The sequence below is a fragment of the Thermobia domestica genome, chromosome 12, assembly GCF_964235325.1.
Source record: "Thermobia domestica chromosome 12, izTheDome1.hap1.1, whole genome shotgun sequence".
NCBI lineage: Eukaryota > Metazoa > Arthropoda > Insecta > Zygentoma > Lepismatidae > Thermobia > Thermobia domestica.
The window spans coordinates 22,393,587-22,411,744 of NC_137465.1; the positions used below are offsets into that span (position 1 = coordinate 22,393,587).

At 34.3% G+C, this 18,158-nt stretch overlaps 1 protein-coding gene across 1 annotated transcript; it reads right to left on the minus strand.

The window, feature by feature from the left end:
• Positions 1-496: 496 nt before the first annotated feature.
• LOC145666361 (uncharacterized) lies at positions 497-9,504 on the minus strand. The gene is made up of 2 exons (XM_081733522.1): positions 9,093-9,504; positions 497-3,968 (listed from the first exon to the last, which is right to left on the minus strand). Exon 2 carries the CDS (start codon positions 3,830-3,832, stop codon positions 3,176-3,178), a length of 657 nt encoding a protein of 218 aa, XP_081589648.1. The 5' UTR covers positions 3,833-3,968; positions 9,093-9,504; the 3' UTR covers positions 497-3,175.
• Between the last annotated feature and the right edge of the window lie 8,654 nt (positions 9,505-18,158).

Sequence of the window (18,158 nt, forward strand, 5' to 3'; positions counted from 1 at the left end):
AAAAATTTAATAAAATTATGTTCCTAAAATCCAGAAGCAATTGCCATATACTCCTCTCCAAACGGTCTTGTTCCTGCCTACTCGGTACGGAGAAATTATAAAATTTGCTAATAGATACAGGGAAGTACTATAGGCTCTTTCTCAGTTCATGCACGTCTATGGTGGGTAAAATGCTGCTTGTTCAACTTGCGGATCCGTGGTCAGTTTATTGCCTCAGAAGCCAATATGTCTGGCTTTCTGGACAGTAGTGCGTGAAAAGGAAGGCAGCGGCCTGTAGTCATAATGTTAAGTACTACCCCAGCAATTTCCTGGTGTGCATAAGGGAGAATCAGTACAAATCTTACGCAGAATGAGTGTCCTAAAAATTGAGTTTCACTTTTTCGACCTAGTGTCCACTCGCACCAGAGGCCATATATGCCAAGTTGCATGCATTAACAATTCAGCTAATTAGTACTAGAGAACTAGTATTATATATTTAATATCCTTTTCCTTTGTAAGTAATTTTTATTTGCAAATACAGCTAGTACATTTAGACAGTTACAGAAAGAAATCGAAAAAAAAAAATACTGCCTATAGTTAAATACAGACTTTGTGAAAAGTATTTCTAGCATGACTATACATTGTTTCTTGTGCATGAGTTAGTTATGAATTTCAGGGGAAACGCAGGCTGTGAATCGAACTCAAAAGCTCTCGGCGTACAAAGGTGTGGTACACAGACTATGTTTTTCAAGGTAGGCTCTCCCTCGCTCGTCCACCAAATATAATGACGTTATGCTTTAGACAGAATTTCGATAAAATTCGGCCAGTAGTTTTGCAGAGAAAATACTAAGTACAAGGAGAACAGTCTTACCTTGGCCAAAGAGTTTCAAGTATAACGATTTTTATTTCTCAGAAATTGGGCTTTTGTTCCATAAAGTTTCTTCACATCTAACAAGTACTTACCGAGAAATAACATTGGCATATGAACAGAGACGACTTAAATTGTGTTCCTGGTCGATCTCGGACATCAAAAGAACGTTTATTCCGTAGACGATGTTACTTGGTCATTAAATTTCGATATATATATATATATATATATATATATATATATGAAGAAATTATTTCATCCATACTTTCTACGAAGTCTAAAGAAATGGACTAAGTACGGACAACAAATGGAAAACATTCCATGTAAGCAGTATCTATTTTTAATTTGACTGCTCTAACAAGGGGGCCATGGCTTGGGTTAGCCTTTGTTTCCCTGGCTACGTCGCCGTCTTGCAAAATCAAGCATGTAAAAATTTAAGAATAATAAATAAGAGATCCTTATGACTATGTTTTAGTTCTCATGATTGTTCTACTGTTACAACATTTTCCTTTAAAAAAAAAAAAAAAAAAAAAAAAAAAAAAACGAAATGCGACGATATCCCAGAAAAAAACTGTTTGTACAGGCTGTAACACTATCACTACACCTCGCTAACTCCGCTATATGCATTTCATACCTTTTACATATAATCAAGGTTTTGAGACATATTCTATAGCTTTGTGTTAGCTTTATTTAGCAAATTGACCATGTTTCTTAAGTTATTGGCAGGTACGATGCTTCCCACATGATACACTAATATAAATTACAAAAATAATGTTTTACTATATCCTTTTTCCCCATTTACCAGATATATTTCGCGTCTCAGTTATACTGTTTGAATATCGTGTGTATGCGAAACATGACATTTTAATAAATCTTTTCCCATATTACTCACCTCTAAGTTTTCTTCTGCATAGCTTAATGTGTCTTAGGAAATATGTACTTCGAATATATTCCACTCTATATCTTCTATCTATATATATGACATACTTTACCTGCACATGTTATGATCGTTGCACATTGACTAAATTGATCTTTTATGATGTTACTGAATATATAATGACATTTGTAAATTTTGCTTTTCAAGAAATTTCTATGCCCACATTCTTGGCACCTCTGATGGTTCGATTGCCATACTTTTTTTTTTTTTTTTTTAATGAACTTTTGAAACATCTATTTGCAGTTTTGGCACATCTGATATTTTTCACCTGTATGTTTTCGCCTTAATCAACTTCCAGTAAATTATTCCCTGCATTATTGGCAAGGGCGATGTTCTGCGTGTGTGATAAATGTATTGCAAAATATGAACTTTACATTTCCATACTTCGTTTGATATTTCAATACAACTATTTCAGATTCTGGCACTTGCGATCATCTCACCTCTGCGCACTAATGTGTCTTTTCTGAATTAAATTTGAATTTTTAGTAATTCCTTTTCCCACATACATTCTCAGAACATATGAGTTTTTTTTTACCTTTGGATATTTAGGTGTGCAATCCCAAAGATGAACGTTCGCTAAATCTCTGTTCACTCACGCGCGGGGATTATCTACAGCATGTATTATCATATGCCTTGCAAAGTGCAACTTAAACTAGATGATTTACCCAATCTTCGTATGTATGAAGTTACTAGCATGTGTACGTTAGAATCTGCCTTGAACTTGAACGTTGGTTAAATCTTTTTCCAGACTTTTGGCAAGTTTGACTGTTTTATCTCCAGTATATATTTGAAGAGACACACGTGTTTTCAAGTTTGAATTTTGAATAAATGCTTTTCTATATCTTGGCACGCGTGAAGTTTTCACCAGTGTGTATTAACATATGTGTTGCCGAGCTTGAATTTTGAGTAAACCCCTTCGCACACACGTCACGTATGAAGTTTCTCACCCTTGTGTTTTAACATGTGCGTTGCCAAAGTAGAACGTACGATAAATCGACTCCACACTCGTGTTTTTCATCAGTGTATATTAATATGTGATTTGTCGAACTTGACCGTATTCCAAATCCCTTTATAGACTTTTGTCACATATGAAGCTTCTCACCGGTATGGAATAACATGTGAGTTGTAAAATTTGAACGTTTAATAAATCCTTTTTTCACACTCTTCGCACATATGTTTTCTCTCACCAGTGTGAATTAGGAGATGGCTTACCAACTTTGAACGTTCGTTAAATCTCTTTCCAAGCCCTGGGCATGCGTGAGGTTTTTCACCAGTATGAGTTAACAGGTGTCTTTTCAAACTCGCATGTTGAGTAAATCCTTTTCCACTGACCTGGCATTTATGAGGCCTTTCAGCTTTATGAATTAACATGTGTCTTGCCAAAGTTGAATTCAAAATCTCTTCTCACACACCTGGCATGTATGAGGTTTCTCGCCTGAGTGTTTTAACGTGCCTAGCCAACTATAACGTACGCTAAATCGCTTTCCACGCTGATGACACATATAATTTTTTTCACGAAGCTTTTCACCAATATGTTTTAACATGTGCGTTTTCAAATATGAACGTTTATTAAAGCCCTTTCCACACTCTTGGCACCTATGCTGTCTCCGACCAGTGTGTATTAACATATGTTGTGCCAAACGTGAAGGATGATTAAATCTTTTAGGGCGTTCTTGGCATTCATAAGGTCTTTCAGCAGTATGTATTAACATATGTGTTGCCAAACTTGCATTTTGTGTAAATCCCTTTCCACACACTTGGCACCTATGAGGCTTTATACCTGTATGAATTAACATGTGTCTTGTTAAAGAAGATTTTTGAGTAAAACCCTTTCCACACACTTGGCACGGATGAGGCTTTATACCAGTGTGAATTAACACGTGTCTTCCCAATTTTGATTTTTGAGTAAATGCTTTTCCACACTGCTGACACGTATAATGTTTTTCACTGCTATGTATTAACATGTGAGTTTTCAAATATGAAGTATGATTAAATCCTTCTCCACACACTAGGCATGTGAGATGTTTTTCATCTTTATGTTTCAACATGAGTGTTGACGCATGTGATTGTGTGTATCCTTTGTATAACCCATTACAAATAGCACTTTTCACTTCTGAATGAAAAACTATTTCCTTTGATTTAGTAAAGGTATTCTCTTTTCTGGAAAACGTACTTTTATGGGGCCTGTAAAAAAATAAATGAATAGAGGTGAGTTAATTTTCAGTTTAACGTCACGTCAAGTAGCGAGGGTATATGAGATGTGGCCCTACTGATTAGCGTTGAATCCGAACCACATGAGCTCCCGCCGGAAATCGAACCCGAGTCTTCCACGCCATATGCGCGTACTCAACAAAGAGAGCAGTGGATATTGAGACAATATGAAAAACCTATCAAATTCCAAGGTTTGCATGCAAAATAAAGAAACAAGAGGATGGTAGTTGTTTTCTATTATATTCGTTACTGAATATTGAGATATTCTTATGGAATCATATCTCACATTTCGTGAAAAACTGAAGTCTAGCATAATTGTTCAATTACAATAAATCTCTGAGAAAAGTGGAACCGAGAATTATCGAGAAGTTTTCATATTTCTAATCTTCAAAAATAAGTCCTTTCTTTTACAATCAAATTATATTTACATTTATATATTCCAAATGAGGCTTAACTCTAGTTGGTTACGTACAAAGAAAAATCTAACCCCACGCAACGAATACTGAGTAATACCGGTAAAAACGAAAGTACGAAGATGTTTGTGTATTTTGTCATTGACTTTATAAAAGAGAATTAGGAATTGCGAGAATATTATAAGGATCCCCACGTCGCCGTACCAAGCATAGCCATGTGTACTACACGTGTTGATTATAAACACAAACAAACAGACGATGGTCTCGAAGAGGAGTCGATCACCATCGCCAACAATCGGAAGGACGAGAATCAACGGAGGAGGCCGAAAAGACAGAATAAAAAGGACTTGCACACCTCGACCATCATCAATCTTCCCGGATTGATCGCAACACCTAAAACCCCTCTCACGACGCTTCGTCACCGAGAGGTACCCATCCTTATACCCACGACGCTTGGTCACCGGGTTCCTTTTCTCTTTCTCACGACGCACGGTCACCGAGAGAGATATACCTAATCTACACCCCTCTAACGACGCTTGGTCACCGGGCTCCTATCTAATCTTACCTAAATATTATTGGAATTTCTTATTTGTGTACATAAACGCTGTTACTATAATGACAAAGGAAGGCTATAACAATTGTTACAACTTTGCACAAAGTATGTCATTTCTGTTAGTATACAATCTCTCCTAGTGTTTGTAGTACCCTGGCAATGCTATGAGATAATAAATTTTAATCCGCATTACGATCTTTACGTCTATTCAAATATATCTATGTCGCTAAACGTGATACATATTTAAAACACTTTAAAGAAATAAAGCCTATTAGAAACACTAAGTTTTCAATTCCATGTAGTTTTTAGCCTATATGTAAGAAATAACTAATATTATGATTGTAGAATTCAAGGCTAAAGTCGTTGCCCTATTCGTCTCGTGGAGTATAACAGTTGGAGGCATCCAGGAGTTCAAGGGTCTCATTATCTAACACCCTTCTGGAATATTCAGAAATAAGCCTTCTGTTGTGGGTTTTCGCATTGTATGTAGCATTAAATTTGTAATAATATGATGCAATGACATTCGAAGAAAAACTTTTTTTACTGTCTTCGCAAGATTACTATTTCAGGCTGTCTCTGTCAGACTGTCTCCCGGGTGTTATTTGCATATTGAAAATCTTCAGTGTGTATTCTTCATTACTTCAAAACGTAAAGGTATTGTTAAGAAAATGTTACTCTGTATATTAAAAATGAAAGAAATATACATTAAATTATAAAATTAAGACAGTGAATAGTTCAAAATAGATGCTCTTAAAGGCCTAGTGTCAAACTTCAAGTGGGATTTTATTATGTTACTTTCACTGAAATGGATATCATAAAAAGAAGAGGGTATGTCTAAAGTTATCTCCTCAGAAGTCTCTCTTGTTACAGAGAGAAAACTTAGCACATAAGCTTATCCTTTAAAACCAACTCTAGCTTGCACCCACGTTTTGGGAAATAAAGTAGTAAAGAGGGAGAAGAAGAAAAATCTGCACATTATTTCTCTGCATGTAAACTTGTCATCCAGTTTGTCTGTTAGTAGATCAGGAAAAAGTTACTTGCTATTAAATTTTATACTGCAGTTAGCTCTGGCTCTCAACCGGCCTTGCTTTTACGTTATTATCAGTAGAATGAGGACCATATAAGTAACAGAACGAATTGAAATTTTACGCCAGGAAAAGGTATCTGACTAGTGGAGATGAAAATTGCAACATAAAATATTTACTATGAACAGTGGGCAAGTATGTACGCTTTAAGGGATGAGGGTAATTTTCATAGTTCTCTTAATAATATAGAAGTACCATATGATATAACACTAATATATAATATACAGGCTTCCACGACACATCAAGTGATGCAGTACGGTCATTACAGTTTTGCTATCAGACCAGAAATATTACGAAATCTAGATTTTCTTACGGACGTGATGAAAGGTTATTCAGCTGTGAACGCAAAGATATAAACACAACATATAGACATGTTTAAATATTTTAAAATACGAACGCCTAAAACAGTTGGTCTTGTGGCATAGGACTTTTGAAATGTTTTCAGCCAAACAAACGCTTTTTCTCGGTTCCTTAAGTGCTCCTTTACTAATGTGGAGTATTTTACTTAGAAAAATTTGTCAAAGAATCACACTTTCTTCCTGCGTCATTCACCCTCATATGATGTATTTCGTTTTCGACTTATAACACTACAATTTTCACGGGACAGTACTTTCTTGACACTCCTTATTAAGTATACCTATGTAGTTTTAAGGGCTACATACACATTATTATTTTTTTTATAGAAACAAAGCACCTTTTAAGGGGTAAAAAATTTTATGATATTATATGCCTAATGTTGTGATGAACACTCAACACTTATAAACCGGTATAACGCTGAAACTAGAAAAGGACTTCACCTTTAAAATAAAACTTTTCGGAATTCATTCTTTCTCCTCCTTTACCAACGCATTCTGAAAAGACAAGACATTTTATTAATATTATTTCAATTAAAGTTTGTTTGTAAAAAAAAAAAAAAAAAACCTTAATGAAACTGATGAACATTTCATTTCACTAATTAGACACAACGAAAACCTGCACAGATAATGAACCGAAAACAATACGCACTAAATTTCTCCCGTTGTATTTACTGTACCATCTGAGAAAATTCAAAAACTGAAGTTACGTATTGATTTTGTGGATATTCTCTTTCAGTGATCACAGCCTGGTGAGCTGATGTGAGTTTGCTGGCTACCAGTAGATGAAGAACTTATTTTGGATACGTTCCCGAAACTATGAAAAAAGGTCAAATAGAGTTAAATATTTGCAACAGCCCTGACTTTGATTTGAAGCTTTGATAGTAATTTACAGCGTATAATATTAACACCAAAGGTTAAGCACTGAAGAAATATAATACAAACTTAATACTTAAACATAAGTAAACATTTGGAAATATACGAAACTAACTGACCCTATGATTAACCTGACCCAAAGGTTCATAGAAACGGAAATAAAACTTTTCCATTCTATGATACAATGGAGTGAACCAAGTCACCCTGGATTCCTATCAACCACTTTCATAGAATCCCGTTCTATATTTTCTTATTATTTTCACCTACCAAACCGCAAATTACCTTTATCTTACAAAAAATTTCGATTCCCATGCTCATCATTCTCGCAAGCGACGTGGCCCATCTTATACATCTGCATTTCATTACTTCTGAAATATTGTGATACTATTCTATTCTAAAGACCAACTACATCTACAGCGCTGAAAATATTCTCTTAGTTCCACATTTTGCTAAGTAGCTTACTCTATATTTTATTTTCGGAATTCCTCAGTCTTCGTTAATGTTTGTCAATAACAGAACTATATAATACGATAGCGTGCTCTTCTGACAATGTTATATTGTGCACTAAAATGAAAATAGTTGGAAAAAACATTCTTTTCTCAGCGGGTGATTTTTTACATGGTTTACATTTATTTCCAGGCGTATGTTGATATGTTCATACGAGTGAACGTGTTCAGACATGTAGCATATGTTCATACGTGTTTGACTAATATTATTACATTTATTTTGTGCATATATTAAGCATAGAAATACCGGCAAACTATTTTTCACTTCTTCCGAAACAAACAAAACTGCAAATGCTTGGGAAATATTACTGTTCTTTAGTAGTAATTTAAAACTGTGTATTTTTTTTCTTTCGTGTGAACGATGCTGTGTAATTACTCTCAGTGAAAGTGTGAAATCAAGATGGACAGTACAAATGAAACAGCAATGGATGATACATTTCCAAGACGTCTATTAGATTGAATTCCAACATACACTGATACTTTATTGATGATAAAGTATACAAATCACTGATCGACTATTATGCACTTCATCGTTGGTTTGGTTCGTGTATTTGTGAATTAATTCTGCTCAAAATACGGTGGAATCTTATTTAAATTATTGCTGAGTTATCATTTTACTTAGAAAGATTTGTATTTCTTGTAAGGTAAAGGTTTGTAACAAGAATAGCTCATAACATTACTCATAATCAGGTGAGTATTCAACCCTAACACTTAAGGCCATAAGGAGGAGATTACTAAAAATTTTCCGTTACGTTTGAACACATTTTTCAAGGCTAAGGATTAGATTATGCTTAGGATTAAACAGCAATGGATGATACATTTCCAAGACGTCTATTAGATTGAATTCCAACATACACTGATACTTTATTGATGATAAAGTATGCAAATCACTGATCAACTATTATGCACTTCATCGTTGGTTTGGTTCGTGTATTTGTGAATTAATTCTGCTCAAAATACGGTGGAATCTTATTTAAAATATTGCTGAGTTATCATTTTACTTAGAAAGATTTGTATCTCTTATAAGGTAAAGGTTTGTAACAAGAATAGCTCATAACATTACTCATAATCATGTGAGTATTCAACCCTAACACTTAAGGCAATAAGGAGGAGATTACTAAAAATTTACCGTTACGTTTGAACACATTTTTCAAGGCCAAGGATTAGGCTGTATTTTTTAAGTGTTGAAAAGTTTGCGGTTCAAATAACTAAGTTTAAGCTACACAAAAAAGTATATTTAACGTACTGCAACTGTTGAAAAGAAATATCAATAGAGAACATTTCTGAAGGAACAAACGTACTTAAACGTACCTGAGAGCCTGATAATTGCCACCTCCTTCAAGGTTATCATTTTCTTGAACGTCCTCTTCGTGATCGTTCTTACGTCCGATAGTGGCAGACTCTTCCGTGATGTGTTTAAAATCGTTGGATGTTGGCTTGATCTTACTGTGAAAACGCTTGTAATTTACAAGTACATCAGCCGTTGATAAACGCTTGAGCAAACATATTGCTTTCGAAGTTACTTTCCAATCTGATACTGTTTCATCCTCATTACTTTCTGAACAAATATTCTCTCGTTTCGTTGAACTTTCTTCTTCCTTACATTCCAAATGTATTGTAAGAGGATCTTTATGATCAACAGCGTTATTAGTATATAGTTTGTAATTACATTCTTCAAACGACTCACCTTGTTTCCATTTCAGCTTTAATGGGAACGTTTTCTCTTTTCATTTCAACCTCGTTAGAAGCAAAGTTGAAACAATGAAAAGGCATTTTGCTAACACAAAAAGATATATGTTAATGATCTGAAACCTTCTGCACTCAAGCAAACAAATCTGAAAGCAACAAGAAGAGTAGCATTAGTTTTAAAATTTATAAAAGGGCCAGTGAAAGACAATGGTTATTGCTACTTTCCGTGAAATTGGGTTAGTGGGTGAAATGATTTTTAATTATACTAGGAATGTAATAGATATTCAAACCAGTGTTTTAAATATCGAAATTTTACTACTACTGATATCAAAATATCGATATACTTAAATAACGAAAATTCAGAACCAGAATAAATATGGAAATTCTGATACTGTAAACACAACAATGCAGGGTACTAGAATATTATGTTTTTGATATACACAGTACATGTTATCGAAGTACAAATGTTACTTGTTTTTCTTTGTAAATAGTTACGAATTCACAACGTACGATCAGCATTGCACGAGGCCAGAAAACGCCGAAACTAAAATTTCCTTTGCTAACTTACTATTTTATATTTCTTAAATAAAATATGAAAAGCAATGTTATACATATTTTCCACTTAAAATGGGATAACACTTTTAAGGCGCACAGTAATAATTTAAGGAAAGATTTACTCGTTCTCAGCAGCCTTTCGTCTTTACATAAATACATGTAGCTCTAGCAGTTTTCAGTTTAATTTATTATGTGGTCGCTGTTGAGTATTTTAATTTGCTGGTCTGTAATTTTCTCGGTATTTCCAGTTTTGCCGTATTTCATTCTTACTGTATGTGTTTCTACTCTTTTTTAGTTTTCGATTCCCGGCGGGAGCTCATGTGGTTCGGATTACACGTTAATCAGTAGGTTCACGTCTCATATAGCCTTGCTGCTGAAAGGGACGCTAAACTAAAATCAACTCAACTCAACTCTTTTTTTTAGTTGACGGAATGTATTGACGTTAAGTACCCTTTTTAAGTAGTATCATATCAAACAAGGAGCTATTGGTTAATGTTGAAAATTAATCGGTCTTTTGCGCAGGACAAAGACTAACAACAGGGCAACTAGAGAGCTCTTATATAGGTAGATGTAATGTAATCTACCGTAAATGTACGAAAGAACATAAGTAGTACAACGAATGTACACTAAATTTGACTAACAAACACTTCATAAGAACATATTATTTCTCATGATATTTTTGTTTTGAGATATAATATTTTCGATAATTAAAACATCAAAATAAATATCAGCATATCTAAAAAATCAAACATGTCTTTCGGCATATATGCTAACCACAAATTCCATTTCTTTAAAACATTAAAATAAATAAATGGGTAAGAGAACTATTTCATTTTCCTACTTAATCTATTTTCAATTTAATGCCTGTTCACATAGTAGTCTTTTTGTCATGATTTACTGTTATATTTCTTACTTGAAAGTAGAAAAAGGTCATTTTTTACTTTACATACAGTAGTGTATTTTTCCCTCCTCTTCTATAAATGTTTGTTTGATTCTGATTTGACGTACTTTATAACATAGTTGCCAAACAATCTCCTTCTAAATTGTCAAATGAGTTTCTTCTTCGACAGTGAATGCCTCCTCCCGTCTGTTAAATCCTCCTTGGAAGAATTTTCTGATAAGATTAAGCCAAAGAAATCACTGCTTTCGGAGTATTAGTTTCACTCTATGAACTGAAATCTTCTGAACTCATCGTAACACGATACGTTGTATAGTTTTATTACTAGTAAACTTGAAAAGTTGGGCGTAAAGTATTTTATATATGTAATAAACTAGATTATTTTCGAAAAAGAAAAAAATAGTAGTTAGAAATAATATTGATTTTAAGAAGATATTCATATGTTATATAATTTTTAAATAATAGGATTTTGGTGTCTGGTTGTCAGGACAACTAAGTATAAATAAATGGAAGAATTACCAAAAGAGATTTGCATTATTAATGGCTCATCAATAAATTATTTAAAAGAACCGTTATAATCTCTGCTACAGTTAATTGCTCAAACAACATATTAACACACTGAGTGGTAATCAAGTATATATACTGCATGGCCAACTTACAGAGACTGCCATCACATATATAGAAGTGTTTCAAATCAACATTTATTTTACGCTTTACTCATATTCGTATGAAGTTAGCAATCTTGGATTATATTATTGGTTTCATATGACATTACATTTTCTAGACTAGTTTGTCGAGAAGTGGAAGAGACGTTGGAGTATGACATCATAGCCATGAGGAGGAAAAGCAAGAGGCGACATAAGATCACAAGTGAAGTTTCGATATCAGCGCAATACAAGTAAATTGTACTCTATTTAATAACTTGGGGATTTTGAAACTTATGTTTGCAATAAACAGAGATATACGTAGAGCGTTATTGATCTTATCAAGCTGTGTACGAATGAAAAAATGAGATGGATAAATTAACTTTAACTATTATATTGAAGAAAATTGTAGATATATGAGCGTGTGTCCACCCTCACTCCCATTCCATTTGTTTAAATTCCCTAGTCAGCCCCATCTGAAGTGGAATAAGGCTCTATGCACAAAACGTTGTCGCAAAGCTTGTATAATGGTGTTGTTCTTTAACGTTTGGCAATACTTTGTCGTGATGACTTGCCTTAAGTGCTCAGGAAACAAAAGAGATGTGAAGTGGCTATGATGTTTTCAAAAAGTAGTTTCGTAAAACTCGATCGACATTTATTTCTATTGTTTTTGGTATGTTCCTTTATTTAAATGGCAGATAGGTATAAAACTTAATGGTACACATATTATTTATAAAAGAATGCTTTCTAATAATATTTTAATATTACTCACTACCATTAATAGGCGTAGGAAGACAGACACTTTGTGTCAAAGGCACCAAAGATTGGCATTGCGACGCCATCACAAGAACAAGAACAAAACATGTAATTGCAGTGAAAGAAAAAATCAGTGATTAATTAAGCTATCCTCCACGGTGTTGTAAAATTAACAATATAAATATCCTCTATTGTTAACGCAGTTTCACGACGTAAATATTATAGTGAAAGTTAATGAATATATGTAAAAATGATATAAATTAGTTTAAAAACCAAGTGAACTCACATCGTGAAAACCTATTGCGTACATATCTGGTCAATGAACGAAATGAATCTTCGCATTTAATTACATCAACATTAATGAAAGTTATGTGAAAAGACAAATTCATTCGTCGTACTATCAATTTATTGTATATGAAGTAACTTCACCGTAAATTCTACAATGAGTTGGTGCAACTTGAAGTGCGTCTTAAATTCATCGTTGGAATAGGAAGACAAAACTAAAAGGAATTTCTCTTCTACGGAATTAGACTAAATCCATCACAAAATCCCCCATAATCAATGTCAAAAGTGGTGAAGTGTTCAGTGAACCAACGTCTGCTAAGTGGTCGTGCATCACCAAACTTAATATAAGCCGGCAATAAGATATAATACCATTTTAAATCAATTCTTCGTCCTTTTTAAAAATTTTTATTATATATTAAATGGGATGGTAGGTTCTGAATATATATTGAAATAGATGTATGAATAAAAGTATACTAGTAAAGGATACACGTAAGTAAGTGTGAAATGTAAATTACCTATTGATCAAGTAAAACTTATCCTATGCATTTAATTTGTTTTCAGTTATTCCACGTTTCTTACATAAATTATTACAGGACTTTTTAGTATTTTGTGTCGGTATTCATACGTACTCTGTGTGCCTCACCGATTGACGCGTCAGGGGTGGTGGGTGTGTACGGAAGCGACCTCTGTATCAGTTCATCTTGGTTTATGATTTGATTAAGAGCTATATTTAACTATTGTTCTAACCACTGCCACCTGCAGAGTTATGTGCTTGTTCTTACTAACCACTGAATCCGTTTTGGATATAAAAATTAACAGCCCGAACATGGGAAATCGAACAGGCCGGTCATAGGTACAAGGGGTCTTAAGTAAATTTCGATTCGCATTTAGTACTGAAGGTTTGTAAACTATTTAAATGTGAAGACATCTCTACAATTAACCATTTAAAATCAAAAATTAGTTGACTAATAATTTTTATCCTTTTATGCAGGATTTACACTGGACGACAACACAGTATCCAGTCATGTCTATAGTATCCATGATTTTCATATAAGAAACAGTTCTAAGTATTATATAAATAAATTTACTCAACTTTGTTACTATATGTTCGTATTTTTAAGTTTGGTTATATCACTTGAAATAATTGTGACTTCCTTAGCAGGCCAAAGCTAGTGGGAGTGCATCCGAAGCAACCAAATGTGTCACCGATGGTGGGTACACGCGTAGACACGGGAGTGAAAATAAGTTCGTTTTGGCTATGATACGAGTTACAATAGCACTTGTCATGGTTTTATATTAGTAACCCTCAGCATGTATACATAAAATACAACTTCTGTACACTGTGTAGAAATACCTCTTCGGTGGATATTAGTATATATAACACTTATCTTCCATGCATTCACTTATTTTGTCCGTTGTAAAGCACTTGTAATGATTTTGCACTAGTAACACTTAAATAGCATGTATTCTACTAAAACTAGGTGGGAGGGTGAACAATAAAACACAGGCTGTTAACGAATGGAATTGCCACACTGACATCCATTCCGTAAACTCTTTAAATTTTATTAAGGTATAACTGCTGTATCGCCAGACGAAAGGAAATTTACCGCGTTAATTGGATAATTTATTTTGATTTCTGATGAGGAATGAGTGAAGTCAGATGAAAGATGATGTTTGTTTTCCCTATTTTTGATGATGTAAGCGGCACTGCATGTGGTGGTGGAAGGGACCATTGGACGGAGAGATACACTCGTTATGATTTAGTTGTGGGACAGGGAGTGAGAAGGTTGTAACATATCATGTTTGAGTTTTATAGAATTATAACCTAACTAACCTCCCCTGCTAGGTGGACACTACGGCGATGTATTTCCGCACAGTGCACTGAAGCTGTATTTTATCTTTAAAACTGGAGCATTACTAGTATGAAAACATGACAAAGCTATACTAAAACTCGTGTCATGGCCTAAACCAATCTGTTTTTATCATGGTTGAAAAAAAGTTTAATACACATACGAAAACAAATATGTTGAAAACAGTATGAACAGTTTGAGACATGATCTTGCAAACATATGTTTGAAAATCGTGTAATAACTTATATGTTAATAGTTTTTACTCTCTACTTGCAACAAGTATTACAGTTTCATCGAGTACACTGGCGGAAATCCCGGGTTGAGGGAGATATGTATCCAAATCTTGGAATCGGGGGAGTGTGCAGCCCAATAATCCGATTTGAAAAGTGCTTTTTGGGGAGAAATGTGACAACTTGTGTCCAACTGCCACAATGGAAAGTGAGGTGAAATTGACGTCTCTTAGCTTGTTTCATTTTTAAAAAGAAATCGTATTCTTTAATATTTCAATCTAAACATCGCGTCTGGCGTATTTAGATCACATCAGTCAGTATTAGACAAAGATCGCAATAAATGAAAGAGAACGATATGTCCCTGTCCACATACTGGAAAATTGTCTCAGCTATACATACGGGCAGAAATTCTGAGGAAATGGGTGTACTTCATCTACATTGCCTAATATATAACACGCAACACGTTCACCTCAGAAATCAGATTCATCTATCGTAATGTTTCTTATCCTCCCCGCAGAATGAACCTCAAATCTGCCCGCCTCCCAATGTTGAAGACAACTGCTTCCCTCATATTCCACAGCATTGCTTTTAAATGTCCCCCTGTCAATGCTGAGGATAGAATTGCGCCGATGAAATTGAATATACCAATTAGTCGAACATTGATACCAGAAATCAAATCGTTTTACTATAATGGCTTTTATATAGTTCTTTTTTGAACTTTTGTTGGCCATATTGGATTTCAGATAATTTTCTAAAAAAGAATATTAAATATTTTCGTAGTCCACTAATGATAATGCACCTGAATATATCAAATATCGTTTTCGTGACAAAAACGATTTTGTAAAGGACTTTTCAGTGTCCGTATCGATTCAAAATGCCGACATTCTATTATTGTTAGCTATTACTGATAAGGCACCGTTTTTCTTATTTTACCTAATTTAATTTGTGTATCACCAGTAGTTTGTAGACTGACTTTCGAATTGGCTATTGGATTTAGTATGGCATTTCCTGCGGCATTTGTCTCAAATAATTATATTGGGTTATCGGAATTGTACGCATGTGTACATAATTTTTACTCGATTGGTCACCTGGAGGTGGGGGAAATTTTAGTTGGAAAATTTGATTGGTATTTCAGGACACTAATGCTAATACAGAGAGTCTTCTGAGTTTCATTTTCAAAATTCCAGCTTATTTCCAGTATATTCAGATACCTATCAGCAACATTGCAGTACTAATACGATGATTCTTTAAAGTTCTTTATTAATAATCACACTCTTGATGATTTCAGGTTTGCAATTGTTTGATCATCAAAAGAATATTTTATTTTTAATAAATCAGTTAACCTTGATTTTTTTGAAATACAATGATTTTTTAAACATTTTTAAAAGGGTCTCCCAACTTTCCGCATAGCTCTTCACCCACTGCTTTAAACGTTTAATTACAAAATGTGTACAACTCTTCCTTTGGAAAAATTTACAACCTCAATGGATACAAAATTTGTTTTTAAGACTATTAACAATTACAAAAATGTATTGTTGACAAATTACTAATTCAACGATTATCCAGTATGTGGATCAAAATTCCAATAATTTCCAGTATTAAAATTAAATTCCAGTATAATTAAAGTATTTCCAGACAGCCTGTAATATAATCATTTTAAAATAACTAATTTCCGAAAAGTAATGTTTGAAGCACACTTCAAGTTGTCAGGTCCGTAATTTGCGGAGGGCAGGGGGCAACTGCTTAACAGGGAAGCTCCCCGCCGTTCGAGGGGGCACACTTAAAGGGATTTAGTGGCGGCAGAAAGGAAGCTTTCCCCACCAAACCCTGAATTTCAGATTTTGGGCGAAGTAACGCAGATTTAGAAATCTTTTCATAAGCAAAGTCCAACAGAATAAATATAAGGTCCTCTCACTGAAAATACATATGATCGAAACTGAAAAGCTGCTTAGGCCCAATTTCGAGAATGGAAATGAATTTTAACTGCTCAAACTCAGTATTTAATCGGTATAAGGTCTTCAAATTTGCTCTGTACGACTTTTCTCAGCAAAAGCTTTCTTAGGGTGTAAATCTGAAATTCAGGGTAGGAGGGCAGATAACCTTTAAACGACGCACCTCTCTAGCGGCAGTCGTATAAAGCTCTAGATTGTAGCTTGTCACGTAGTTTGTCTTTCTCACGTTTCGGATTGTAGTTGTGAAGGTATGACGTTTTCCTTCAGTGCATTCTCTTTTACACCCCCTGAGTTTACGTAACGTAATTATGCATCGCTGACTATTACATTTGGAGCTTGACTTGTTAATTTTTCCCACGCTACAAAGTACACAATATAATGTTAATATCTTAAATTTAAGCGCAGGAAGATGGACGTTAGCCCTTCTGATCTCCCGTTCCATAAACACCCTTGCCTAGCGGTTGTTTTATGGAACTCTAGCTCACATTTAAGCTTGCACGTGGTTTTGTTTAATTTATTTCAGACTGTTTGTTACGAAAATACAAAGTTGCTGAGCAAAAATTAACCTTTTTGAAAATGGACTTGGATCTTTGTGCGCTGGATGCCACGTATCTTTTTTTTCTTTTTTAATTCCTAAGTTGGAGCCACATTTATCGTGCAACCCAAGTTTTTTCGAAACGCATAAAATTAGTTTCTTTGATTTTCTCGATATGATGTCCTTTTTTTCGTAGTAAAACTCATGTTAAACGATTCCAAATTGTACGAATACTGAATACCAACATGCACTGTATCAACAAATGCGTGATATATTTAATTTCAGAACTGAAATTTAGCATTGAACTGTTTTGTTTACTGAATAGAACTCAAAAACTTGTTTCGAAGATAATTTTTTACTCATTGTTTAATATCATTTCCACCGGCGCAAATACGGGGGCGATGAAAAGGACATGTCCTTTCCAATCTTGGAACAGAGGGGAAATGTCTCCCAATAATCCGATTTGAGATGTGTTTTTTGGGACAAATGTAATGATTTGTGTCAGATTGCTACAAAGGAAAGTCAGATGAAATTGATGCCTCTCAGAATAAGCCCACCTCTATCATCTTTTAGCAGTGACAACATTGATGGATGACTGCATCCCAATGTTGAAAACAGCTCTAAACCCCTGGTCCTTTACAGCACTGTTTTTCAACTTAATAAACATTTTAAACATCGCTAAAAAAAGCGTTTTTATCCGCCCCCCCTCCAATATTGAAGACAGATTTGCGCCGCTGATCATTTCTACAAGTAGTTGAATCTTCGGCAACAACACCTTCTCGGTATTTATTTGATAAGCTTTTAAACAATACAATAAACGATAAAAACAAAGGAAGAAAGAGACAAAATAAATTGTAGGTCACATCCACCTGCTGCTGCAACGAGAAATCAAAACATTCACGTGGAAAGTACATAGCCTTCTAAACAAGGAGCACATTATATTAAATTTCATTTTTAGCAGTCTTTTTTACAAAAACAAAATA